A 12,012-nucleotide genomic window follows, 5' to 3' on the forward strand; every position below is an offset into this window, starting at 1 on the left:
GTCTAGGTTTTGAGCTCAGAGCGGTGTTTAGAACAATTGGTGGAAGTCTCAGACCCCCACCGATCACAAGCTGTTTGCAGTGCCTATTGTATATTTAACAAAAAATTATTATATAATTGTTATAATACTAAATACAATGCCAGGTACAATTTAAAGAACTATAATTATTACTGTGGGCCTAAGAACAAACAGGCAGGTAATTGCTGACTACCTGCTTGTCCTTCCCACCGCCGATCTCTGATTCCAGACAGTGGTCACAGACCGCTCCTGACGGCAATTCAGCAGCTTCTGCAAGGACAAGACCCCTGTCAATCATGACATTGGCAGTAATCCCCCATCAATAGAGCATCCCACAGGAAAAAAAAGAGTTCCTCTATTGATGTGAAGTGGCAGAACCACAAGCAGAAGCAGTCTGTGACCCTTTACGCCAGCACTGGGCAGAATGGGCATGAAGTTAGCAACAACTAGCCTGTTAGTTCCTAGGCACATAAAAAAAAAAAAAACAGTCTAGGATAATCGAGTTTTGAAAGAGTCACGCTCTCCTAACTATAGTACTATTTCCTCCAATATGTAAAGCAATGAAAGTCACTATTTGATAAGTGATAGGCCACTATGAGCACATCTAAATAAGTTGTATCGATGGCATGACTGCTATGTGTTATATTCAGTTGTTAAGTATGGAACTTATATTTATTGTTTAGATTTGATAAGGGTGTTCTAAACTGGTAATAAATAGTACAATCTATATGTTTCCATAACTTTGTTGCAGTATGAAGCCCCCCTTCATGATTTCTTGCACAGGGGCCCTCTGCAGTATGTGTCCGCCCCTGGTGATCATATTGACACCACCAGTACCTGAGATTTTTATACTATTGGGCAGTGAAGAAAGAATAATTGCATTTTTACCAGTAACATGTGGTTTTAGTCCCAAGTTTAAATTTTTCCAAAGGCTAACAGGAAAAAATGGATGTCAGGCTGGTTTCACACTTGCTTTTTTTGCGCTGGATTTTAGCGCTAAAAGACGCATGCGTTTTTTTTTTCCTATATTTTGCATGGGATGCGCTTATGTGCGCATACACATGCGTTTGTATGCGTTTTTCCGCGCATGCGTTTTTTTGTGGTGTGCGCTCGGACGCACAAAATGCATCCTGTTGCATTTTTTGGGCGTCCGACTTGCCTCAAAAAAACGCATGCACGCACAATGCGTTTTTTTACAGCAAGACACCCATTATAAGTCTATGGGTGCGCATTGCCATGCTCATGTATGCGTTTTTTTGTGCATGCGTTTTTTGTTGACCATTAGTTAGACAATGGAGTTTAGGGGTTTGGGTTATAGTTAGGGTTAGTTAAGGGGGTTTAGGGTTAGGGTTAGGGTTTGGGTTAGGGTTAGTATGGTTTGGTTAAGGGTTAGGGTTTAGGGTTAGTTAGGGTTAGGGTTTGGGTAGGGTTTTGTTAAGGGTTAGGCTTAAGGTTAGGGTTAGTATGGTTTGGTTTAGGGTTAGGGTCAGGGTTAGGGTTAGGGTATGGTTTGGTTAAGGGTTAGGGTCAGGGTTAGGGTCAGGGTTAGGGTTAGTAAAGTCATGGTTTGGGTTAGTGTGAGGGGCCAACTAATGTTGGAAAAAACGCAAACGCGGTAAAAATGCATACAAACGCATAAAACGCCGCGTTTTTTTCATGCATGCTCATAAAAATGCTTGAAAAAAACGCAGCATTTGTATGCGTTTGTATGCGTTTTTTCCATGCGTTTTTTTGCGGGAAAAACGCGCTGCAAAAAAAAGCAAGTGTGAAAGTAGCCTTAGTTTGTTTTAAAAATTTCACCTGAGTGCGCAAATACCCTACATGTAAACAAGAAACACTTTTCAGGCACAGTACAAAGCTCACAAGGGAAGGAGTGCAATATTACAGTGCAGATTTTACTATTATGGTTTGTGGATGTCATGACCTGCTGGGAGAACCCCTGAGGTGTCAGAACAGCAGAACTCCTCATAAGTGACTCATTTTACAAAATATCCCTCATGATGAATTAATCTAGGGGTGCAGAGATCATATTGACACTACAGGTGAGTTAAAATTTTATATCATTGAGCTGTGAAGAAAAAAAATACATTTTTACCACAAAAAAATGTTTTAGCCCAAGATTTTACATTTTCATAAGGATAAATGGGTAAAAATGGTGCACAAATATGTCCCACAATTTCAGCTGAATGTAGAAATACCACATATGTGACTGTGCAGTACTGGTTATCCATATAAAGAGACTCGGGAGGGACGGAGCGCTATTTGCCTCCTGGAGCACAGATTTTCCTAGAATAGCTTGCAGACTCCATATACAGAGCCCCTAATTGCTAGAAGAGCAGAATTCCCCCTCAAATTATCTCATTTTGGAAAATATACCTCTTTGGGAATTTATCTATGGGTTTAGTGACAATTTTGACTCTATTGGTGTGTTCCAGAAGCAAGAAGCAGTGGATGTTACTGAGTAGATTGCAAACTGCATTTGTAGTGACCAGTACATTGTAGTGCCAAGCTCATGTTTCCGGAGACACCCATAAATTAGGCGGGCTCTCATTGCTTCAGAAATGCCAAACATGTGGATGCTAAACGTGGTTTAGGCACTGTTAGGTGCTGAGATTTTCCCACTGCACGGGATGGATCCCAAACCTTCAGTCTCCCATTCGGGTCCGGCCGCTGAGACTGCTGCTCAAAGCAGGTGTCGGTCCCGGAGTCTTGTTCAGGTTCATGCCATGCGTTTGGTTACTGCTGACTCTCCAGCTAAGCCTTTAGTAACCAGTGACATACAGGTGCAGCCTTGTGCTCTGGAGGCTAAGTTCAGAGATCACCTTACTGAGCATGTCCATGATGGGGCATCTTCCTATTGGAGGTCGGACGTCAGCTGCTCTGGTGATATGACTGCTCCGGATTGGTCCACGGGCAAGGTCCTGTCCATCTGTACATGAGCCAAACAGGGCGAGATCCAGCGAAAGAACTGTGTTCCCTTGTGAAGTCTGCAGGGTTTGTAGTTAGCGTCAGTTTTTATATTTTTCTTGTGACTCAGCATCTGTTTCAGCCTCGTGTGCGATTGGCATGGGTCAGTTACAGAGCGAGCGCAACCCTTTAGTTCTACCTCTCTGTGAAGCTAACAGAGCTGATTTTTGTGCGTTCTGTTCATACTGCGTGGAGTTAACACAGCCCTCATAACGAATTCGCTCACTGTCTTTAGTTTGTCATTATTCACATTAGCAGCAGTTTTACATCTCTGCACAGTGGACCCCGAGTTGCGATCGCACTTTGCTTATTTTATTTAGTGCGATCTACCAAACCTAACAGGCACACTGTGGGGCTCAGAAAGCTGGGGTGCATTTGAATTTGGGAGTGCAGGATTCTCTGGATTTCATTTGTGGAGCGAGGAGCTGTAGCACTTTTCCAGAGCCTTTGTGCTACAAGTAACATAGAAGCCCCCTATATATCCATTATCAGATGACAGACCTGAGTGGGGGCTTGCTATTTTTGTGGATTAAGTTGAAGCTTTTAAGGGGAATGTTTTACATAACATTTGGAGTCCTGCTGGAGAATGGAATTTCCATCTCCTCCATAAATCTTGTTCCAAAACTAGCTTCCTTAGGTTTTTTTTGGACTAATCGTGTTACAGACTGACCTGGTTGGAATAGTGATATTGCAACCACTAGGGGCAGCACCGGGCAGGTAGCATAATCTGGAATAGCCAAGGAGTCAGTACACAGGAACAGCAATGTAGTTTGAAGGATTAAGCAGGAATTGTAATCAAGGAAGCCAGAGGTTGTTCACCAGGAGCAGCAGTGCCATTTGAAGGAACTGAAAGCAATGCCAGGTTTAAATAGGGTGTGCAATCAGAATGAACCAATCAGGAACTCAGGGTAGTAACCAACCAGAAATTCAGGGAGGAGACATCAGCAACAACATAGGTTCAAGTATTTGGATAAGCACAGGACTGTCCAGCAAACTGAAGAGCTCAGAAGGAAGAGCTGCCGACTGATGCACAGGAGCTGCTAGGTTTGAATCTTAACAAATAGTGTGATGTCGCCCCAACACTTTCCAATTACAGATATTTTATAAAGCTCCACCTTGGTGAATCCAACCTCTTCCCTCAGCAATATGTATTTATGTAGCGGAATTCCCTGCCCTTCCTAAGCTGTTTAACCTTGAAACTTACTGAATTAGTAGGTTATATTTTCTTATGGATCCTGTATTCCCGGTGATACCACTTTGTTTTTGTTAGGACAATGGATTTCAGTCTTTCAAATCACTTCAGCAGTAAATAATGGAGAGTGGTTAGTTATTGATGGCATATTGCTTGGGCCTCCTGTTGATTCACTGCTACTTTGTAAGTGCTTTATATGTTGGTTAACAATAAAGCTGTGAATGATACTCATGCAACAAAATAGAATCGTGACTGTGGTTATTTCCATAAAGGGAGGAGATAGGATTATTTTGTCTGCTGGGTGGTCCTGGTTTTCATACGAAATTAAGTAAAGGAGAAAATTATTAAAGCACTACTCCAGTGTTTTTTTCTTTTAATTTTACCATGGGAGTGGTGCTTTGAATCTAAGGTCTCTGGACATAGTCTTATACAGAGCTGCCACTGTCTTCCCATTCAATGACCACCATTTCCATCCGTCTCAGACAGCTTGTGCCCTGTCATCTCACTCCAGTGTTTGCTGAGAGAACGGAGATCTGTTTTATGGAAGTCTATGAGAGACTCAATCTGGCTCTCATGGACTTACATTTAGAGCTCGTGAAGTGACTTCTGAATTCCTGCCAGTCAGAAATTGTGATCACAAAGTGACCCAACCAGACCAGCGTCGCAAAGAGCTGAAGACAGTGAAGGATGAGTATAAAATTAGGTTAAAAGCACCAGTCCATAAATGAAAAAAAAAACCTAAAAAAATGCTGGAGTGGTATGGTGTTTTAATGGTCAGCAGTCATGACAGCAACTTCTCTTCCCTCCAGAAGAGTACCCTGTATCTTCTAGTAGTCCAGTAGCAGTTACCAGAAGCTCAGCAGCTTCCAGTTGACATCAATTGCATTTCAACTCAAAACACTTTAACTTTGGAGACTTCACCATACACATTGTGCAGGAATGTAGCACACAGAAACAAAAGAACCAGGACCAGCAAGGATAGTATGTTGGTAAACACATGAGTAATGATGGGGTCAGACAGCAGCGGGCAGCAGAGAGTGGCATCAGAATACCAGGAACTAAAGATCAGCAATAAATGGGCGGCAACCAGGAAATTTGAGCTCGGCCAGTGGCACACCTATAGTGATACAAGGGCCACACATAAACCCAGTGAAGAATTGTAGCAATAGGTGACTGGTACTATTAGCATTTGTCATGCTACAGTTTTAACCCCTTCACCACCTTGGGTTTTTCCATCTTTGAGTCTCTGTTTTTGGTTCCCCTTCTTCTCAGAGCCATAACTTTTTTATTTTTCTGTCAATATGGCAATGCGAAGGATTGTTTTTTTGCGGGACGAGTTGTACTTTTGAAGGCCGCCATTGGTTTTATCATATAGGGTGCTGGAAAATGGAAAACAAATTCAAAGTGCGATGAAATTGAAAAAAAGTGCATTTCCACAATTGTTTTTTGTTTTGCTGTTTTACCATGTTCACTAAATTTGACCTTCCATTATGATTGTCAAGGTCATTCCAAGTTTGTAGGCACCAATCATAGGTTCTCTTTTATTTAAGTGGTAAAAAAAATTCAAATTTTCTTAAAAAAAATAAGTTGTCATTTTCTGAGACCCATAGCATCTCCATTTTTCGTGATCTGGGGCTGGGCGAGGGCTTATTTTTTGTGCGCCAAGCTGACGTTTTTATTGGTATCATTTTGGTGTAGATACAATCTTTTGATCTCCTGTTATTGCATTTTAATGCAATGTTGCAGTGACCAAAATAACAGTTCTGGCATTTTGACTTTTTTTCTTGTTACGCTGCTTATCGATAGGATTAATTATGTCCATATATTGATAGATCAGGTGATTCTGAAAGCGGCGATACTAAATGTGAAGTTTTTTTTTCTTTATTAATTTATTTTCAACGGGGCCAATGGGGGGGTGATTTCAACTTTTATTTTTTAAATATTTTTAAACTTTTTTTTACTTTTTACTTGCTTCAATAGTCTCTATGGGAGAATAGAACCTGTGATCTTACGATTGCTTGTGCTACACAGAGCAGGGTTCAGCCTTCCACTATGTAGCTAAAATCCTCACTTACTTTGAGCGCCAACAGCTGAGTAGCACTCATAGCTATCCAGCAATGACAACCACAGGGGTCTGCTGCAAACCACAGGGGTCTGCTGGTCAAATCAGCTGACAAGTTGCGGCTCATCTCCAGAGCCAGCAGCGAAGATTGTGAGCCCACTTAAGACGTAACTATACATCTAAGGTGGCAAATGGGTTAATGACTGAGCACAACAGGCTCAAGAAAAACAAAGAAAGGATTCAGTGGTTGTAAAAAGTCTTGATTTATTGCAATCCATATCGATACATACTTATCACATTCACTTCTGCCAACTCTATATTCTAAATTTTCAATTTTGGTTAAAGAAAATATACAAGTACAAAAAAAGTTCCCATTTACAACATTGAATAAAAAGTATATTTACAAGAGTTTTCTAGAGGGGAATGTTGAAAATAATAGATAATATAATCTGTTTTTCCTATTTCACAATATTTGTAACACCTTTACAATAACCTAAGGTAGATATCTCTAAGTTATACATTCTTCATATACATTCAGACATGAGTTCAGTATCAAAGCCCTCAGGACAATGGACAAAAGGTAGGGCAAGACAGGTGAGATATTTGTTTGTAAGTTGATGACGCATCACATAGGTCTCATGTAGTTACTTAAGCATTTCATTGTGTTCATAGGCTGAATTGCTGTAGACTTCACTTTTTTGATTCGTATGTCTGATGACAGGTTTTGTACAATATGTTCTGTTTATAGGTGGCCAGCTTTGATCCATCTCAATGGCTCTTATAATTTTTCGGTATTTGCTCCTTGATTTATAGTTTAAAGCTTTTTTCATGAGAAGCCAAAGCTTTCTGTTCTCTATGATCAGCTCCTAATACAAAACAGAAATATTAAACAACTGTATAATAAAATTGAACTTTGCAATATTTATACAGTTAATCTATACAGTCATTTTTATATGACCATTTTCTCTAGTTTACCTAAATGCAAAAGTCTAAACACACTATTTTTTAATTCATTGCCAAAAATAATCTTAATATACATTTTCATTTTTGTATATTCTAATATACCATGTTTCAGTAAAGCGTGATCACAGGCTAAAATACTTGCAAATCCAATAATTTTCTAGTTTTAAAGAAAATGAATTAAACAAGATTACCAGAGTTGAGCAAATCTATTCACTGAACCTTGTCGAATGACATAACAATACTCTGCAGTGATCTAGTCTGGCTGCCACACACTTCTTACTACCTGCCAGCATATTGAGCGACTATTTTGATTAGTAAGACCTGGATTGCCATGACATTGTGGCTATGGATGAGGTGATCGATTCTAAACAATTATTATTTGTTAAAGATAGACCAAAATCTTTCAATTACAATTTTTGGAGAATTAGATTTGCCCAAATGTTTCAAATGATGGTCAGTCGATAGTGATGGGCGAACCCGATCAGTAATGGGCACACCCGAAAAGTAAAGTTTGGAGTCCATATCGAGCACCTACTGTTCGGGCACGGACCTCAAACTCAGACTTCACCAGGAAGTCTGTGTTACTGTTTGGGTTCAGCCCCCTGAACATTGGGTGTTTCTCCCTCTGTCATCTGCATGACAGCATGAGAAATACCGGTGGTTCTGATCGGCGGTAAGATTAATACCACTGGTCAGAGTGCTGCAGCTCCCACACTGTCAATTGTAATATCAAGGAGCCTTACATAAATTAGATATCATAAATTAGATATAAGATATAAAATAGAAGATATAAAATCTAAACTTTATTATAGTCTTAATAAAAGACACCACAACCACACAATTAAACAAATAACCATGTCACCTACTGGACCCTACATAGGGGGAGTCCTGATAAAAAACAGCGCAATTGACAAGACAAAAAAGTGACATGTGCAGAACAAATGAGTACCTAACTAACTGTTTCCTGTACCTGTAAACCTTCCTATCAGCGGAGGTTGGCACCCTACTGGTCAGCGGAATGGCGCTCCCGCTCCACGACTGCTCACCCTGAATAAGCCCTGGTATGACTGATAATTTCACATTGGGGTGAAACAATATCAATTCTGGAAGTTATTATGACATAGTGGAATGAATGGCAAATTAAATAGGTACTCAAACATGTTGATAACAGTACAAAAAGGTACTCAAGTTTTGATGCTGGATAGGAAAACCTCAACGCGTTTCTCCTAACAGGATCATCAGGAGGTAGATAGTTAGATGCTGTCATGATCTGAAGTGATCTGACAGTTTTAAAAGCACAGAGTGAACTTTTTTTCCTTTTGGCAAGTTGCCAAGGTGACTTGACTGTCCCCGGTGGTGGTTAGTGGTAACGCACCTTAGGTTTTCAGTTTAAAGTTCTCTGTAATTATGATTCAGGTGTGGGGCTCTATAAATGAGTCTCAGGGTGTGCAATCACGGCTGGTGATATTCATTCATTCATTCATTCTGAGTTGGTGAGAGCCTGGTGGAAGGATGGAGCTGAGGAGGAGTCCTGCGCAGCTTAGCCAGGGGGGACGTGTGTCAGCTATGGAGTCTGGACGAAGGGCTGGCATGGCGTGGTGGGGTCGCAGTGATGGTGTCGGCAGGAAGTGTCTGCATGGACTGGTGGAGTGGCGACTATGGAGAGTGGCACTCACCATGTGGGACTTGGCTGCTGAGCTGGACTCAAGCATGCTTGCCTTCGTGGCAGAAGCTGAACTCATCTTTGGGACTCTGTTACTAAGCAGCAGCAACTGGTGGTGGACTCTGCTCCAAGGCTGCACTCTGGTGAAGGATCCTGTTATGGTGATGGATCCGGGTGGAGGAGTAGACGCACGCAAGTGGAGGGCTCTGTTGCAGGAGCATAAGCACAGAGCATAAAGCTAAGTGGTGTTTCCCCTGTGTTGTCTCTTTCCCTCATGTGTGTTATTAGTGCAGTGGTGGGATTAGTCTCCGCACCACCCAATTCCCTAGTGAGGGTTTAGGGCGAGCAAGGGTTTAAGGTTCGCGTGCGGCGACAGGTGCGGAGCCTGTATAGGGAATGTGAGGAGTGTAGGGACACTGGCTCAGGGGAGTGCAGGAGGTCTCCATGTCTCTATTCCCTATCGCAGGGCCCACCATTGTTAATGTTTCTCAGGTCCCCCTTATTATTTAAATTCGCCGTGCTGGAGGCGGGGTTTCCAGAATTTATATTAACGTGTAATACCTAAATTCGCCAGGTGGAGGCGGTGTATCCATCTGCACGTTTTATTATTTAAATTCGCCCCACTGGAGGCGCTGTATCCAGGGTCACGTGTGTTATGGGTTCGCCTTGCGGAAACATCTGCGTCCAGACACTCGTGACCATGACAGATGCTCTGTGGGAGATGACCAAAAACCCCTCCTATATATAGATGTAGCTGTTGATTAGTAGCAATCACTTCCTGTGTGTCATAGAGGTCCCTGTGTAGTGGTCTCACAGTGGGGCCAGCCATAGATCCAATGTTAAAAATACAAGCAGGTTTGTGCTCTATCAACCAAAATCAATCGCATTTCATTGGCCGTTATATCTGTCAACCAAACTGATGAAAAGAAATCCGCCATCCCGGCTATAATATCGGGCGTGCGCTCCATCTGGAACGCACTCACCTCTCAGCTGACGTCAGACGTCTTTTTGACAGGAAGTACTTCCACCAGCTCAGGGGCACTGCCATGGGCAGTTCCTGTGCCCCATCATATGCTGGCCTGTTCCTGGGCTGGTGGGAGGAAACCTCAGTCTTTTCAGATGAACCACAGTGGTGACAGGAACACATTGGGACTTGGTATAGATTTATTGATGATGTGTTTGTTATTTGGCAGGGGACAGAGAGCCAATTTCTACAGTTTGTCAATGAGTTAAATAACAACATTGGCATGAGGTTCACGCATGAAGTGAACAGGACTACTTTACCATTCTTGGATGTTCTAGTAAAGAAAGAAGAGGATGGCTCTCTAAAATCTCAAATCTATCGCAAACCAACCAGCACAAATAATCTGCTTCGGTGGGATAGTCATCACCCTTAAGCTTTAAAACGTGGTATTCCCAAAGGCCAGTAAGGAGAAATTGTACAGACATGGATTCCTTTAGACTTCAGTCTATGGATATGAAAAGGAGAATTTTGGATAAGGGATATCCTAGGGCTGTGGTTGAAAAATCTTATCAGCATGCCTCATCCCAGGATAGAAACTCTCTCTTGCAAACTCGAGTAACCAATTCTACTGGTGTTTCTGATGTGACCAGGATCATTGGAACCTTTGACTGTCAGAACAAAAGTGAGGGGTATTCTCAATAAGCATTGGGACATCTTAATGTCCGACCCTGACCTTGCAATTGAATTTGGTTGATAAAGCACAAACCTGCTTGTATTTTTAACATTGGATCTATGGCTGGCCCCACTGTGAGACCACTACACAGGGACCTCTATGACACACAGGAAGTGATTGCTACTAATCAGCAGCTACATCTATATATAGAAGGGGTTTTTGGTCATCTCCCACACAGCATCTAACTATCTACCTCCTGATGGTCCTGTTAGGAGAAACGCGTTGAGGTTTTCCTATCCAGCATCAAAACTTGAGTACCTTTTTCTACTGTTATCAACATGTTTGAGTATCTATTTAATTTGCCATTCATTCCACTATGTTATAATACCTTCCAGAATTGATGTTGTTTCACCCCAATGTGAAATTATCAGCCATACCAGGGCTTATTCAGGGTGAGCTGTCGTGGAGCAGGAGCGCCATTCCGCTGACCAGTAGGGTGCCAACCTCCGCTGTTAGGAAAGTTTACAGGTACAGGGAACAGTTAGTTAGGTACTCATTTGTTCTGCACATGTCACTTTTTTGTCTTGTCAATTGCACTGTTTTTTGCACTTTTTTCTATTGTTGCCTACTCATCAATTATATCATTGTGGCAACCCCTATACTCTTCATTTCCTGGCCAAATGAAGGATTGCTTGTTGCACTTATCCAGGGTTATCTAAGAGATTTAGGGTACAGCCATCGTGGAGCGGGGACGCCAATTTCGTCATTGTTTATGGTGCCAACCTCCGCTGTTAGGCAGGTTTGTTATCAGGACCCCCCTATGTAGGGTCCAGTAGGTGACACGGTTATTTGTTTAATTGTGTGGTTGTGGTGTCTTTTATTAAGACTATAATAAAGGTTAGATTTTTATATCTTCTATTTTATATCTTATATCTAATTTATGTAAGGCTCCCTGATATTATAATTGATGTTTTTTGACCTTACTGGTTATACCTTCTTTAATAATTCACACTGTCAATTGACAGCGTCATCAAGCAGCTGTGACCGAAGGTAAAAAAAGTTTACCACGTTGGCTGATGATGGGACTACTATTCCCATCAGCCTCCTATCACTGCTGCCTCTAATAACAGGGACAGCAGGCCGCGGATGATGGAAGTGGTGCCTGCACTATAAATTTAACAAGACAAAATGGAGTGGGTTCTCTCATATTTTTAGGCTGGGTGGGACAATATCCATGGCCCCTTGCCAGCCTAAGAATACCAGCCTCCAGCTGTCTGCTTTAGCATGGCCGGTGGTAAAAAAAATTAAATAATTAAAAAAATGGCATGGGGACCCCTCTATTCTTGATAACCAGCTTTGCTAAAGCAGACAAAAATACAGGTGAACCCACACCGTTTTTTAATTTATTTATAGTGCAGTAGTCGACTGATGAATACTCCCATCAGCCGCCGCCTGCTATTGCTGTTATTAGTTATTAGGCAAACATTTTACTTCTGATCACAGCTGCAGG

At 41.8% G+C, this 12,012-nt stretch overlaps 1 protein-coding gene across 1 annotated transcript in view; it reads right to left on the reverse strand.

Moving 5' to 3' along the window:
* Positions 1-6,478: 6,478 nt before the first annotated feature.
* The window catches only part of LOC141092485 (probable cation-transporting ATPase 13A4), a 90,844-nt gene continuing 85,310 nt past the window's right edge, over positions 6,479-12,012 (reverse strand). The window contains exon 30 of the mRNA XM_073578657.1: positions 6,479-7,105. Within this exon, the coding sequence (XP_073434758.1) occupies positions 6,884-7,105 (222 nt within the window). The 3' untranslated portion in view covers positions 6,479-6,883. The remainder of the gene's footprint in view (positions 7,106-12,012) is intronic.

The sequence above is a fragment of the Dendrobates tinctorius genome, unplaced genomic scaffold (genome assembly GCF_039654945.1).
Source record: "Dendrobates tinctorius isolate UK_male_01 unplaced genomic scaffold, ASM3965494v1 ptg000060l, whole genome shotgun sequence".
Lineage (NCBI taxonomy): Eukaryota > Metazoa > Chordata > Amphibia > Anura > Dendrobatidae > Dendrobates > Dendrobates tinctorius.